The sequence below is a fragment of the Rhinatrema bivittatum genome, chromosome 15 (assembly GCF_901001135.1).
Source record: "Rhinatrema bivittatum chromosome 15, aRhiBiv1.1, whole genome shotgun sequence".
In the NCBI taxonomy this organism is placed as follows: Eukaryota; Metazoa; Chordata; class Amphibia; order Gymnophiona; family Rhinatrematidae; genus Rhinatrema; species Rhinatrema bivittatum.
In genome coordinates, this window is record NC_042629.1 from 45,257,452 (window position 1) to 45,272,356 (window position 14,905).

Consider the following 14,905-nt stretch of genomic DNA (forward strand, 5'->3'; position numbering starts at 1 on the left):
AATAAAGACAAAATAATTTTCCTGAATGTTGCAGCGTGGCTGCTGGTTCCAGAGGATCAAAGGAACTGGACCACCAGCTAATCGAAACCCCCCTCAGTGTCCAGGGGATGAGCCAACACCAAGGGTCACTAACCCCCTGCTCGTCCACCTCAACCAGGGAGGATGGCTCTCACAAGGGACTTAACAATCCCCTAGGAGGAAGCTCCTGAAAGAAATCCCCATCTTCCTCTTTTTATTTTTTAAACTCCAGAATGCAGATTTTAAACCTCTACTGTCTGCTGGAGACAGAGAAATATTGAGGTTATGTAGCAGTGTCAGTAAACCTTTTCTTCTCCGTCTCCCATCAGCTGGCACTAGGTTAGTTAGTACATGAATTTAATGCTGGACACAGGTAAAGACCAGAAAATCTGCTGCAGTCAACCTGGATTACCACCAGGATCAGTAAGTGTTAACTTTCTTCTGTGTGCATGTGATCAACAGTGCACATTTTTGACACTGTAAGCAACTGTCAGAACGGGAATTGCTAAATTGGAAAAAAAAGACAATGTAGTTTAGTTCTCAGTTCAGATTCCAGCAGCTTGGTACTACCTTAGCTTTTGCTAAGGTAATAATCATACCTTAAAAGGGAGGTGTTAAGATGAGGCCCAAATGCTCCCCCCCTTACATACTGCTCTTAGAGTAACATCTAGTGGACTGAACTTGAAATGACATTAAGGAAACTGTACCCTTCCCCCACTAGGTCAAGAAAGTCACATCTGCATTTGGGAGATTCGCCTTCAAAAAGGATGGAGAGACTGAAAGACAGGAAAGAAACCACAAGATGACTGGCAGATCAAATTGACATGAGAGTGTAAAGAGGCCTTGTGAGGAGTAATGACTAGGAAAGATGAAGGAAGACTGAGAATCAGAACAGCTGCTTCAGTAACAAGCTCTCCTTATGAATGTCGTATCAAAACTTTATTTTAACAGCTTAAACAACCAAACATTGCAAATATTTTACATTGCACAGGACACAAAGAAATATGATGCATGAAAAACCTTGTAAGGCATATTACTCACAAGTTACTGGCTAGTATTCTGATGTGTCTAGTTTCACTACCCACGGTCATTAGATTGTTAGCTTTCCGAGGCAGAGACTTTACTTCACCCCACATGCCCTGTGCTAGTCATTAACTGCACTATGTATCACAGGCACATTATACAGTTAGGATTACCCTAATAGAAATGGTTTGTAAATATCTGAAAATGAGGTTTTAAGCATCCCATGTAATCTGAATTAGATAACTTGATTTGCACTCACAAAGCCTTCTCACTCTCCCAAAGCAGGTGCCTAGTTTTCTAATTGGCTAATCTTTACAAACTCGAGAGGTAAGACAGCAAAGCCTATTTTGAAGGTTAGGGTTTTGATGTGTAAGCTAGAAAAATGGTTTCTATTCTGTTAAAAAAAACAAAACAAAACCAGTTTGTATCAAAAAAAATACAGCCCTTTAAAGCAGTGGTCCCAACCCTGTCCTGAGAGCCCACCAGCCAGTCGGGTTTTCAGGATATCCACAATAATATACATCGGAAAATTTGCATGCCATGCATAGTTATTGTGGATATCCTGAAAACCTGACTGGCTGGTGGGCCCCCAGCACAGGGTTGGGGACCACTGCATTAAAGGACTACACATATCCCTATCACATCAATTTTTAGTACCTGTCAGCTACTTCCGCAGTGATGACATGGCTTTAAGCCACCTAAAAAAATAAATAAAACTCCCAGACCACACCACACAAAAATGTGCTGATACAGCTCACAAAGAAGACTGGAACATACAATCTGCAGTTACCAGAAAATCAAATGCTGGATGTGAAAAAGTTAAACCAACTGCAATTTAGTATTAAAATGGAGATTCTTTCAGGCTGTGATACCTTTTATTGGACCAATATAAGAACTAGCCAAAGATGAGGGGCTTTCTGGATCACACAGGTCACTTCTTCAGATATCTGTGGAGATCTCAAAAGCACACATACATTATGATTACTGGGTAGTTTGTACACTAAAAAGGTATCGCAGCCAAAAAAAGAAAGGAAAAAACCCAAAACATTTAGTCCAGGACCAATATAGCTACTCGAAATTTACATTATATGCAGCAAAATTAGAAAAGAGCATTTAATACAATGGAAGAATAACCATGCCATTTTACGGGACTATGTAGACACAAGAATCAAGATCCATAGTTTGCTTCATCAAAAGCTTTCCTGGCTCGTTTCAGCTCTTCATTCATAGTAAGCAGATCCTTAACTCTGGCAAACTTTCGAGGATTCTTCCGGATCAAGAAAACAATGTCTTCCACCTGTACTCGGCCCTGTCGCCCAATGGACATTGCCTTGTGTGTCTTAAAGCAAACAAAAAGAAGAAATATTTCCTGATGTTGGTTCTCAGTGATTCCCCCCCCCCCCCCCCCCCTCGAGTTTCATTTCTTGACCCCTAATTCTACAGTTTCCTTTCCAATGGAAAAGGTTCGAAGTTCATGCATCATTGAAATCTTTCAGGTCTCTATATATCCTAAGTCTTCTGGTAGCACTGAACAACTCTGACGCTGCAGGACATGTTGAGAAATCAGTACCACTATATACTGTAATTAGAGTGGGATTCACTGAGGCACAAGAGAGAGGGAAATGACCTGCCACATTGCTAGTCTAAGCAAAAAAGATTTGACATAGTTGGAGTAGAAAACTGCAAATCGGTAGTGAATTCAAAAAGCTAGGCAGGATATATAAAAGATGACCTGCAAGTAAGGAAGTTAGGAAGCAGAATTGTACTTCGTGGGGAAAAACCATATGGCCAAATGTACTAAGCATTTCTTCCACCATACACCTTCTACCACATCTGACCCACAATGTCTTATTTTCAAAATGTATCCATGGTAAAAATTTATTTATTTATTTATTTTTTTGAGATAAGACTCCTGCAGTGTGTTGCAATGCGTTCTGACAGATGTGCATTGAAAAATTAGCACTCAAAGAACTTAGGAATAAGACTTAAAATTTACCATTTCAGTTATGAATTCTATGACGAGGTCCTCCAGGATATCCACAGACTCCGTGTAGGGATTTTGATCATCTCCAAACCCATACATCATGCACCTTACTAAAGAAAAATAGAATCTGGCAATTAATTAGGTTGCTTTTACCGGTGCAGTTCCACAGTCAGTGCTAAGGCTATTAAAATTCTCTTCCACCACTTCTTTCAAAAGAGATGTGGGTAGGCTGTAACCAGTATGGAGACAGGAAAGCACTTGGCATTGATCATGGATCCCCTTTAATTTAAAACATTTTTCCAGTTTCAGGGCTGCTTAAACTGATCACAACCTTTCCTCTACTTTAAATTATCCTCATATTCACTGATATATATTTAGTTCTACCATAAAATGGAGAAATTACTTACCTGTTAATTTGGTTTTCCTTAGTGTAGACAGATTGACTCAGGACCAATGGGGTACTCCCCTGCCAGCAGATGGAGGAGTCAGGTTTCAAAGCTGATGTCATCCTAGATACATCCATGCAGTGACCTCAGTCCTTCACTATTCTCTTCAAAAGCTACTGCGGACATACTATCGAAAAAAAAATTAAACTTGATTAAAAATAAACTGTAACTGTACTCAACCAAACAAAACGTTGAACCCCAGTAAGATTATAGATGTCCTGATCTATACCCGTAATCTCTTGGAATAGATATCCACTCCAGGGGTGAATCCTTGGCACTGTTCCTGGGCAGCCGGGGGCAGTATGCGGAGTAAATAATTTTTCCGGTTCCTAGCGTGTAAGCCAGATGGACTTAAGACCAATGGTAGTACAAAAGCTAGTCCTGATCAGGCAGGAGGCTGCCCGCGGTCTGATTAATACCGCCCTTGCAAAGGCTGTACCTTCTTGGGCTTGTACTTCCAGGTGATAGAATATGGAGAAGGTATGCAAGGAGGACCACGTCACAGCTCAACAGATATCAATGGGGGACAGCAATCTAACTTCCACCCATGAGACTGCCTGAGCCCTGTTGGAATGAGCTTTAACCTGAGAAGATAATGGCTTTTCTGCCTCAACTTAGACTCCTGTGACTACCTTAATCCAACATAAGATGCCGCCATGATGGACCCTTGGTCTGACCCAGTAAGCCCAGCATCCTGTTTCCAACAGTGGCCAATCCAGGCCATAAGAACCTGGCAAGTACCGAAAAATTAAGTCTATGGCTATGGTAGCCAGCGAAGCTGGTTCGTCCTGCTTCCTTCCACCATGAAGGACAAACAGGCAGTCAATCTTTCAGACTGGTTCTGAAGCCTCCAGATACCACACCAAAAGTCTACAGACATTCAAATGAGTGAGAAGCTGGTATTTCTCCACATCCTCATGCTTTTCTAGGGAAGGCAACAAAACTGACTGATTCACATGAAAGTCCGAGATTACCTTGGGCAAGAAGGATGGAATAGTATGAAGCTGTAATGCTCCTGGAGTCCTCTGGAGGAACGATTCCAGACACGACAAATGCCTGCAGTTCAGAAATGCGATGCGCTGATTATATAGGCACCAGGAACACAGTTTAAGGTTAATAAACGCAAGTAAAGGCTGCACAGCAGCCAAAAGGAGCGCCCTGCCAAAAACTCCAATACTAGATTAAGATTCCACAAGGGAACCTGTCACCATAGGGGTGGCCGAAGGTGCTTCACCCCTTTCAGAAAATGGGCCACATCCTGATGAGCTGACAGGGAGGATCCGTTCACCTTGCTCCTGAAACAGGAGAGAGCTGCTACCTGCACTTTCAAGGAGTTAAGGGCCCACATTTATTAAAGCCAAAAATTCCAGAGTAATGGGATTTTGACCGCCCGATGGGGGACACTGCGTTCCTCGCACCAGGCCTCAAATACTCTCCAGACCCGCACATACACTAAGGACATTCTGAGTGCGAAGTAAGGTAGCAATTACCAGCGCCCAATATCCTCGCTTCATCAGGCGAGCCCTCTCAAGGGCCAGACCGTAAGACAGAATCAAGTCAGAACCTCATGAAGGACCAATCCGTACTGAAGCAGGACCCTGTACAGTGGGAGGCACAGGGGAGGTCTCCACCAGAAGTCTCTGCATGTCCACATACCATAGGTGCCTGGGCCAATCTGGAGCTACTAGTAGGATTAATCCCCTGTGGTGTTCGATCCTGCCCAGCAGGGGCCACAAAGGGTAGGTGTATAGCAACTCTTCTTCCGGCCAGGTCTGAACGAGGGCATCGGTCCCCAGGGACCACGGATCTCTTCTGTGACTGAAGAATCAGGGAACTTTTGCACTATGAGATGCAGCCAGTGCTGGGAGTGGCAAGGATACATCATGAATACGTCCCGAGGAGTGCTGCGAAATTCCAATGCATATCCTTCTCATATGACTTCCAGCACCCACTTGTCCAAAGTTCTCTCGACCCACTTTTGGAAAGAGACAGTCGACCCGAAGATGGGTCTGTAAAATTTCACTGGGAGGTTTGGGACGATCCTGAATCCGAACCTATCCCTCTCTTGGGCTGTTGACTATAAAAGGACAGAGTACTTCCAAAGGGCAGAGCCTCTGAAATGTTGAGTTTCTGTAAGGGCGAAAACGTTGAGAGCCCCTAGACTGGCACCTCATAGGCAAGGGGCACTGCAACTGCTTCCTCATCTTCCGGTAGCCAAGGGACTGGAGATTCTCCCCATTTACTGTACAGTTTTTCTAAGTTGTTTCCGAATAGAAGTGATCCTTTAAAGGGCATCTTTGTAAGGTTGGCCTTGGAGGTTGCATTGGCTGACCTATTCCGCAACCATAGTTGTCTTCTATCCGCTACCACCGAGGCTACTCCTCTGGCTGAAGTACGGACTAAATCCGAGCCCGCGTCATCCACCTCCTGAGAGAGAAGTGGGCACAAACACACTACCAGGGCACTGCAAGAAGCAATCTGTAAGGTCAATGTTACTGCAAAGGCTTGTTTAAGGACAGACTCCAACCATCTATCGTGCGCATCCTTTAAGGCTGCTCCTCCCTCCACTGGGTTAGTTGCTTGCTTAGAGACAAACCAGACCAGTGCATCCACTTTAGGGAAATGCAAACGTTCCCACACTGCTGGATCCAGCGAGTTATAGAGCTTCTAGCGGCCGGCCCCCTTTAAAACTTGCTTCCGAGGCATCCCATTCCAGGTCAATCAACTCCTGGATGGCTTCCAGTACTGGGAAGTAGCAAGAGGCTTTGCACAAGGAAATCAGAATGGGATTCTTCTTTGGTTCCATCACAAAATCCGCTCCCGTAACTTCCAGCGTTTCCAAGGTCTGGGAAACCAAGGCCAGCAATTCATCTCTATGAAAGAACCTTAACATGGTTCAATACGGTTCTAATCCTGGGGGAATTTCCCCTTCTTCCAAGGGATCTTACTCTTCGTCTGTGCTATCAGAGTCCCCACTAGGGATATCCTTGGTCAGGTGGGGCATGCCTAGGAAGTCTGCCAATAGGAATAGAAGAGGGAGAGGGTGCCAGCTGGGGTTCCGTCAGGACAGGGGCAAGCGAGGAAATAGACTGCACCAATACAAAGGCCTGTAGTCCCTGGAAAAATTCCACCCAAGAAGAGGCTGCTGGATCCATGCCTAGTCCAGGGGGAACCGGGGTGGGCCCAGCCGAGTTTCCCTCTCCCATGGAAGACCCAGCCAAGAGGTTACTCAGATCCGGAATACTTCCAGTTAAGGCTGCCAATCCACCATCTGAATGGGAGGAGCCGGGCTCAACAAAGTCCAGGGAGGCCATATCCCCTTGGGCTTCCTCACAATGCCGACAAGTTAGGCTGAGAAACCCTAACATGACAAGCAACACAGAGAGCAAGGAGTTTATGTTTCTCGGATGCTGGTGCCATTGGCGGCAGCATGCGTTTGGATCAGCTTGCGCTTAAACATTTATATGCACACACAGCCTGAAGGCCCAGCTCTTTCGGTATCCTGTGCACGCAAGTATGTACACGATGTTATATGTGCGGCATCCTACGGCGGACAATACGAGACGCATAAAGAAGCGCACGAGATGGTGCCGCCATGGCCTATCACGAGGTGTGCTGACCAAGCTTAAAGCGGGACCTAGTCCACTGGGGGGGGGGGGGGGGGGGGGCGCGAGGCGACAACCTATTCATAAGCCCACTTCCCTATGCCCCAACGGGAGCGGGAACGATGTTGGTATGGCACGCAGAGCAAGGAGACCGGAGAAAGTCTTACAGAAACCCCTCTTCTCTGAAGGTAAATCTCTCTTTTAAAAAAAACAAAAAACCCACAAAAAAAAACCAACTTACCTGGGCTCAGCATTTACCGACTGAGTACAGACACTGTCTCCACCTGCAGGGGAAGAGGGCTTTGGCTGTTACTGCCACACTCTGCTTCCTGCACCCACTCCTTTCAACTGCTTCAGCAGCAAAGCCCACACCAGGAACCAGCTACTGGACCAAGGTCACACCTCTAAGGAATCTCTGAAATCACCTCAGGAATTCTCAAATGGGGGGAGGGACCTTTAGGTATCACCGCAGGAGAGCAAGGCTCAATCTTTTCTCCAATTTAAAAGTAGAATTTCTTCTTCCAAAAGGTACAGCGAGCTCACTGCATGGGTGTATCTAGGGTGACGTCAGCTTTGAAATCTGACTCGGTCATCTGCTGGCAGGGGAGCACAACCCCATCTGGCTACATGCTAGGAAATGCATTGTTTCTGCTTGGCAAATAACAGCTGAGTAGAAAGGAGCTGCTGGTAAGTCACTGGTGCATGTTAAGTATCATACAAACCCATAGACAGAGAGTGGGATTTCTGCCAACAGCGAGGTCAGTTTGAAGCCTGTCAGCAATGACAGCATTGGTCATCAATGCCCTACAAACTGCAGCTCTGTAATACATGCTCAGAGAAGGGGCTCACTTGTACTCAGCAGCAGCTATGGTCAGCCTGATGCTCAGATTCTAAAATTTTTCCCACCAAGTTTGTTTGGACAAGAACTCTTCTCTTTTGTCTGATGGCCCAACAAACTGCTGCACTTTTTCATATAAAGACTGGCTATACAGGTAAGGGCTCTTCAACTCAGAAAAGAGATGTTTAAGCAGGGATATGATCAGAGTTATAAAGTCATGAGTGGTCCAGGTAAACAAGGGACAGTTATTTACCTTTTCAAACAATACTAGATCAAGGGGACATTCCATGAAACTAATAACCAGCAGATTTAAAACAAATTGTAGAAAGCATTTTTTCTCAATGTGCGATCAAGCTGTGGAATCTTAGAGATGTGCATTCGTTTTCAATGAAAGACACAATTTCATTGCCATTGTCTATTTAGTCTTGTTTTGGGAGCACCACAAAACACTAACATGACTTACTGCGCGCTAACTAGAAATGTTACCAATAAGTAAAAAGTGTCAACTGGAGAGCAGTTCTTAGCTAAAGGTATGGTTTTGCATTCTCATTGGCTGTATCCTTAATTACTTGTTTGTGTTGCCACAAGTGGTATTTGTGGGGGGATGGCCAGTGCCTGATAACAAATGTAAACAAGTGATATAATAATTCCATCAAGTTCTAGTCAGAATAAGCAGAATCATGCAATGCATATTTTAAAATTTGCCAATCCCTTTGAATTTTAGGATATGCATACTTTTAATTCCCCTAGTGTCTGTCTGTGTGTTTGAGTGAGGGGGCAGTAACTGGTGAGAGGTGAAGTGACTGGAGTGAATGTATGGGGTGACAAGTAGGAGAGAGACTGGTTGGGGTGATGACTGGTGAGAGAGGCAGCCTGTTTTGTGTGGAGGTGGGACTGGTGAGAGAGGAAATGACTGGGTTAATCGTATGACAAGTCACCTCCCCCCCCACACACACCAAGTTGAATTTGAAAAGAAGTTGGCTGTAGAGGCAAAAGCTCAGAGTAAAAACTTTTTTAAATATATCCGAAGCAGAAAGCCTGTGAGGGAGTCAGTTGGATCATTAGATGATCGAGGGGTTAAAGGGGCACTTAGAGAAGATAATGCCATCGCGGAAAGATTAAATGATTTCTTTGCTTCGGTGTTTACTGAAGAGGATGTTGGGGAGGTACCCGTAATGGAGAAGGTTTTCATGTGTAATGATTCAGATGGACTGAATCAAATCACAGTGAACCAAGAAGATGTGGTAGGCCTGATTGACAAACTGAAGAGTAGTAAATCACCTGGACCGGATGGTATACACCCCAGAGTTCTGAAGGAACTAAAAAATGAAATTTCAGACCTATTAGTAAAAATTTGTAACTTATCATTAAAATCATCCATTGTACCTGAAGACTGGAGGATAGCAAATGTAACCCCAATATTTAAAAAGGGCTCCAGGGGCGATCCGGGAAACTACAGACTGGTTAGCCTGACTTCAGTGCCAGGAAAAATAGTGGAAAGTGTTCTAAACATCAAAATCACAGAACGTATAGAAAGACATGGTTTAATGGAACAAAGTCAGCATGGCTTTACCCAGGGCAAGTCTTGCCTCACAAATCTGCTTCACTTTTTTGAAGGAGTTAATAAACATGTGGATAAAGGTGAACCGGTAGATATAGTATACTTGGATTTTCAGAAGGCGTTTGACAAAGTTACTCATGAGAGGAAAAGTAAAAAGTCATGGGATAGGTGGCGATGTCCTTTCGTGGATTGCAAACTGGCTAAAAGACAGGAAACAGAGAGTAGGATTAAATGGACAATTTTCTCAGTGGAAGGGAGTGGACAGTGGAGTGCCTCAGGGATCTGTATTGGGACCCTTACTTTTCAATATATTTATAAATGATCTGGAAAGAAATACGACGAGTGAGAATCAAATTTGCAGATGACACAAAATTGTTCAGAGTAGTTAAATCACAAGTAGATTGTGATAAATTGCAGGAAGACCTTGTGAGACTGGAAAATTGGGCATAGAAATGGAAGATGAAATTTAATGTGGATAAGTGCAAGGTGATGCATATAGGGAAAAATAACCCATGCTATTGTTACACAATGTTAGGTTCCATATTATGTGCTACCACCCAAGAAAAAGATCTAGGAGTCATAGTGGATAACACATTGAAATCGTCAGTTCAGTGTGCTGCGGCAGTCAAAAAAGCAAAAAGAATGTTGGGAATTATTAGGAAGGGAATGGTGAATAAAAACGGAAAATGTCATAATGCCTCTGTATCGCTCCATGGTGAGACCCCCCACCTTGAATAGTGTGTACAATTCCGGTCGCCACATCTCAAAAAAGATATAATTGAGATGCAGAAAGTACAGAGAAGGGCAACCAAAATGATAAGGGGGAATGGAACAGCTTCCCTATGAGGAAAGACTAAAAAGGTTAGGACTTTTCAGCTTGGAGAAGAGACAGCTGAGGAGGGATATGATAGAGGTGTTTAAAAATCATGAGAGGTCTAGAATGGGTAGATGTGAATCAGTTATTTAGTCTTTCAGATAATAGAAAGACTAGGGGGCATTCCATGAAGTTAGCATGTGGCACATTTAAAACCAATCTGAGAAAGTTGTTCTTCTCTCAACGCACAATTAAACTCTGGAATTTGTTGCCAGAGGACATGGTTAGTTCAGTTAGTATAGCTGTGTTCAAAAAAGGATTGGATAAGTTCTTGGAGGAGAAGTCCATTACCTGCTATTAATTAAGTTGACTTAGAAAATAGCCACTGCAATTACTAGCAACGGTAACATGAAATAGACTTAGTGTTTCGGTACTTGCCAGGTTCTTATGGCCTGGATTGGCCACTGTTGGAAACAGGATGCTGGGCTTGATGGACCCTTGGTCTGACCCAGTATGACATGTTATTAACCAAAATGAGGTTCATGAGCTTTCCAGACCTCAGGGACCTCTTCTTCTTCGGGAGGCCTTGAAAGCTGATGTACTACATCATTTTCTTGGTTGGCCCTTTGGAAGGTAAAAAGTCATTAAGAATTGGCATTATGAAGGCCACCTTCTATGCTGAGATCCAGGGGGCAGAAGACATTTATAGAAACACATAACTGGTGCACCCTGGCAGTTATTCACTGCCAAAAACAAATATGAATTACAGTGCCCAGAATAAAAAGGGAAGCCGTGAATAGTTGAAAACAAGCTTTAGTTCCTTTCTGCGTTATTTGAACTCATAGTTGAAGTCTCAGTGCTGAGACCAATTTTGCCTGTGAATGGGGCAGATATTCAAAAATTATGCCCTTAAACCCATCTGACCAATGGTAGCTCCATCCCAGCTCTTCCTTTGGTAGTGATGGCAACCACCAGCACAGTATGTCTCTTCCCCACCCCCATATCTGCTAGCAGCATCTAGCCCCCCCTCCCCCCAGGTTTCCCCCATATCTGCCCAGCAGCACCACCCTCCCTCTGACTAGCACCCCTCTCATCCCCCCACCCAACCATTTCTCTCTATCCTCTTTCACTTACCTTCTTCTACCATTTCACTTTCTGCCACCAGGTTGAAGACATTCCAGCCATGGAAGCAACAAGAGACAGAATCCAGCAATTGGCTTGAAAGATGGCAATGAATTTGGTGTTATTGCTGTGCTTGGGAAACTAAGGATACTCTCTTGGGTGTGTCACCCAGGTCATGTGCTCCTTTTTCCCTCATTTAATCCCAGCACTATAAAGTCAAGTTTCCAAAAACTCACATTCTTTGGAGAATAGTCTCTTTCTCTTCCCATGCCCGCCTTCTGCTCCACCACCAGTCTCCTCAGTGTCCTCTTCAAACTAATAAATCACAGAATGAGAAGGAAAGAAAAGCATCTTCTTATACCCAAGTTTGCCAAGCTATAATAGAACCAATTTCCTTTGTCAAATAATATTTTGCACCAATATTCTATTACCATAGAATAACACCACAATAAAAGGCACCCAATGCATTTGATGCACTAGAACTAACAGTACAGAAGTAACAAGCTGTTGCACTCACCAGTAAACACAGAAACAAAACATATATGTATAAAAGCAGAACCATTAAACACATTCTGGAAAAAGCTGCCACAATAGGAGAGTTGTTTTGTTAAGCATAAAACACTTAGATGGAATGAACTGGGGAACCCAAGGTGCAACTGCCATAAGCTGGAGTCAGAGAAATACTGAAGGTTTACAAAGGGCGCACCAGTTATCAGGGACCGCCCTCTCAGTTTTCGCTCTGACTCCATCTGCTGGAAATGGGACACAACCCACGGTCTGGATTGATCCTTGTACGTACAGGGAATTAGCCTTCTGGTTGTTCTGGCTATTTTTTTTTTTATAGAACTTTAATATTCTAAATACAGATTTTGCTTTTCTTTTTGCATGAATAGATCTTTTGTTTAGAATTAACAGTGAAGTGTGATAATGGATTAGAATAGAGTACAAAAAAAAAAGAGCAGAATCATGTACATAGCCCACAAACCCAGGGGAGCAGTATGTGATGGAGGAAGAGATACTAACGACCAGTGAGCATAACAAGGATCTAGGAATGATTTCTCTCATGACCTCAAGTTTATGAAATAAGGCAGGAGGAAGTGTTTGCCACTGATATGATAAGATGCATATACAGAGGTTTAAAAATAAAAAAATTAAATAAAGGAAGTGATAATGTTCTTTGTACAAGTCACCAATGAGCCTTCAGCTGGCGTATTCCATTCAGTTCTGGAGACATCCCCAGCATAAGATATAACAGAATGCTGGACACACTCTGGGAGGTTCTAGCAAGATAATAGGGTCAACTCACCAAAATCTAATTTTAAGGCCTGATGGGAATACAACGAAGACATCCAAATAGCCTGAAAACAATACTAAATCCAAGGATTTCTTTAGTAACAAAACGTTCTAGACCAGGCTAAGGTAAGGTGATATTTCTTGCATGGTACAGCCTTTCAGTGGAGGCGGCTGGGACTCGCTTTAAGCATAGAGTAACTTTAGCTGTGAGAAAAAAAAGGGGAGGTACAGTCAACACGTACCCAGTAGCTCTTAAATTGATATCCATTTCTGTAAAGAATAACATAGTTAACACAAGACCTGTTGAACTAAAGGGCTTTTCCCCTTTTATGTCTTTGTTGGTAGCTAAAACCTATGATATCATGTTCTTTTTGCACGCTTGCAGAACTCCTGCACTTAATTGTCATAACCACTTCTGCACATATTCTCGTGGCAGCTATTTGTCGGGAGACAGAGTTCCCAGGGAAAGTCCGGGTAAAGGAAAATTAAAAGAAAGGAATTTGTGAGTTACAATAAATAAAAAGCTGTTACATATAACACTAAAGAACCAGTTCTGCTTCAATCCCTACGAAATATTAATCGTTATTATTCGTCAGCCTACTAAAACCAAAGCCTTAACAAACTACAATAAGCCGACAACAAAAGTTTAACTCACAGTGGGATCCTCGTCCTCATCAGCCATCCTCCGCGTCCTCAAAAGGCACGTCACTTCCACGGACCGACGTGCACATCCGGCAACGTCACATCCTGTAAAATGAGTAGTTCGAGACACTAAGCTACACAAAATCATTTTTCTTTTCAGAGTTATTCGGCGAAAACGGCCGATGTTTTAGCACTTTCAATTTATTTTCTCTTACAAGTGAAGTCATTTTTAAAGGTCAGTCAGTTACTCGACTCCGCCTTCCGTGATTATGATTAGAGGCGCGCGGTAGCCATTTTGAATTCGGGCATCAACTCACGGAACATAATAGCGTAAGAAAAAAGAACCAAAAAACCGACGAAACAGTTACCTTTTGACTTTTATTTATCATGTCTAAAGCCAAACTGTTCAAAAATATATAGCTATAGCTTATGTAAAATAGATATCATATTAGTAATTTTCAACCAATAACAACTGGAGGAAAGCTCACTACTATGTCCTCTGTGAGCTCTAGAAGGTTCTTGCCCGACTCAAAAATGAGCGTTGAGAATTTGCAGCTCCTCCCACGGACTGGAGCCAAGGCGAAGGGCGGCCTCCCGGAGTCAGTTACTGGCTGCGCTTGAAGTTGGCGCGTTTTTAAAAATCAGCTTTTTTTTATACGGATGTTGCTGAGTGCAGTAAGTATCAACAGACTATTTATTTTTGCTGTTTGTTTCTAGAGAAGGAGCCGTTCCAACGCGCTTTATAGGAGAGCTTTATTCTAGCTAGCGCTTTTAGGAGCTTTGGGAATAAATAACTAATTCTTAAGGCGATGAGTGCTAGGAAGGAAGGCTGAATTCGATGCTGGGTAGGGTTGCCACCCGTCCTGGTTTTTTCTGGAGTTTTCAAAATTTGAGGTACTGTTCTGAAAAAAGAAGTAGGACTAGAATTGTATTTATTTCCAGACTTTTTAATACCACACAAATAGAAAAAAAATGATCAGAGCAGTTTACAACACATTAAATGTGGGAAATAACATTGCGGTTCCCTCTCGGGAATAAGACTGTGAATAGCAACACTTCAGCGAAAGAGTCATTTTATTATAACCAAGACAGTTAAGCTATCCTGTTCCCCGCCCTATGCACTTCCCTAGCCCACCCCTCTCCTAGATCCCCCCCCCCCCCCCTTAAATTGTTTGCTCCTTAATTGCATCTTCCTTGTATAATCGCCATGTAACGCTATTCATTTGTATACTTGCCTTTAATCTCATATCCATGCATTTCTGCCTTGAACCTCTTATCCTTATAACTGCCTAATCACTTCAGGTATATTAGAGACTCCTTCCTCAGCCATTTCCGTATCCTTACTTTGTAGTTAACTCAGGTATATTATGTACATAGTGTGTTATCTATAGTTCTCTCTCTTAAAATTCTTGCCTAGGTCACCTGACCATTTTCTTCAACCCCCTCCAAGTTTTGCAGGCCCCTGTTATATTTATTTATTTACAGCTTTTTTATACCGGCTTTCATGATACAATCATATCATGCTGGTTTACAGATAACAGGGGGTGCAGTAACATCAT

The 14,905-nt window shown here is 43.2% G+C and overlaps 2 protein-coding genes across 3 annotated transcripts in view; one reads left to right on the forward strand and one right to left on the reverse strand.

Moving 5' to 3' along the window:
* Positions 1 to 940: 940 nt before the first annotated feature.
* Positions 941 to 13,538, reverse strand: TAF13 (TATA-box binding protein associated factor 13). Its single transcript, XM_029578374.1, has 4 exons — positions 13,360 to 13,538; positions 11,648 to 11,726; positions 3,038 to 3,135; positions 941 to 2,380 (listed from the first exon to the last, which is right to left on the reverse strand). The coding sequence occupies exons 1-4, from the start codon at positions 13,492 to 13,494 to the stop codon at positions 2,210 to 2,212; spliced, it is 483 nt and encodes a 160-aa protein (XP_029434234.1). The 5' UTR covers positions 13,495 to 13,538; the 3' UTR covers positions 941 to 2,209.
* Positions 13,539 to 13,885: 347 nt separating this feature from the next.
* Positions 13,886 to 14,905, forward strand: part of NDC80 (NDC80 kinetochore complex component) — a 167,753-nt gene continuing 166,733 nt past the window's right edge. The window contains exon 1 of one of the 2 annotated variants that reach the window (XM_029578372.1): positions 13,886 to 14,021. The gene's annotated coding sequence lies outside the window, so the exon portion shown is untranslated. Of the gene's footprint in view, positions 14,022 to 14,106; positions 14,241 to 14,905 lie in introns of those variants that run through there. The other variant, XM_029578373.1, reaches the window with a different exon arrangement.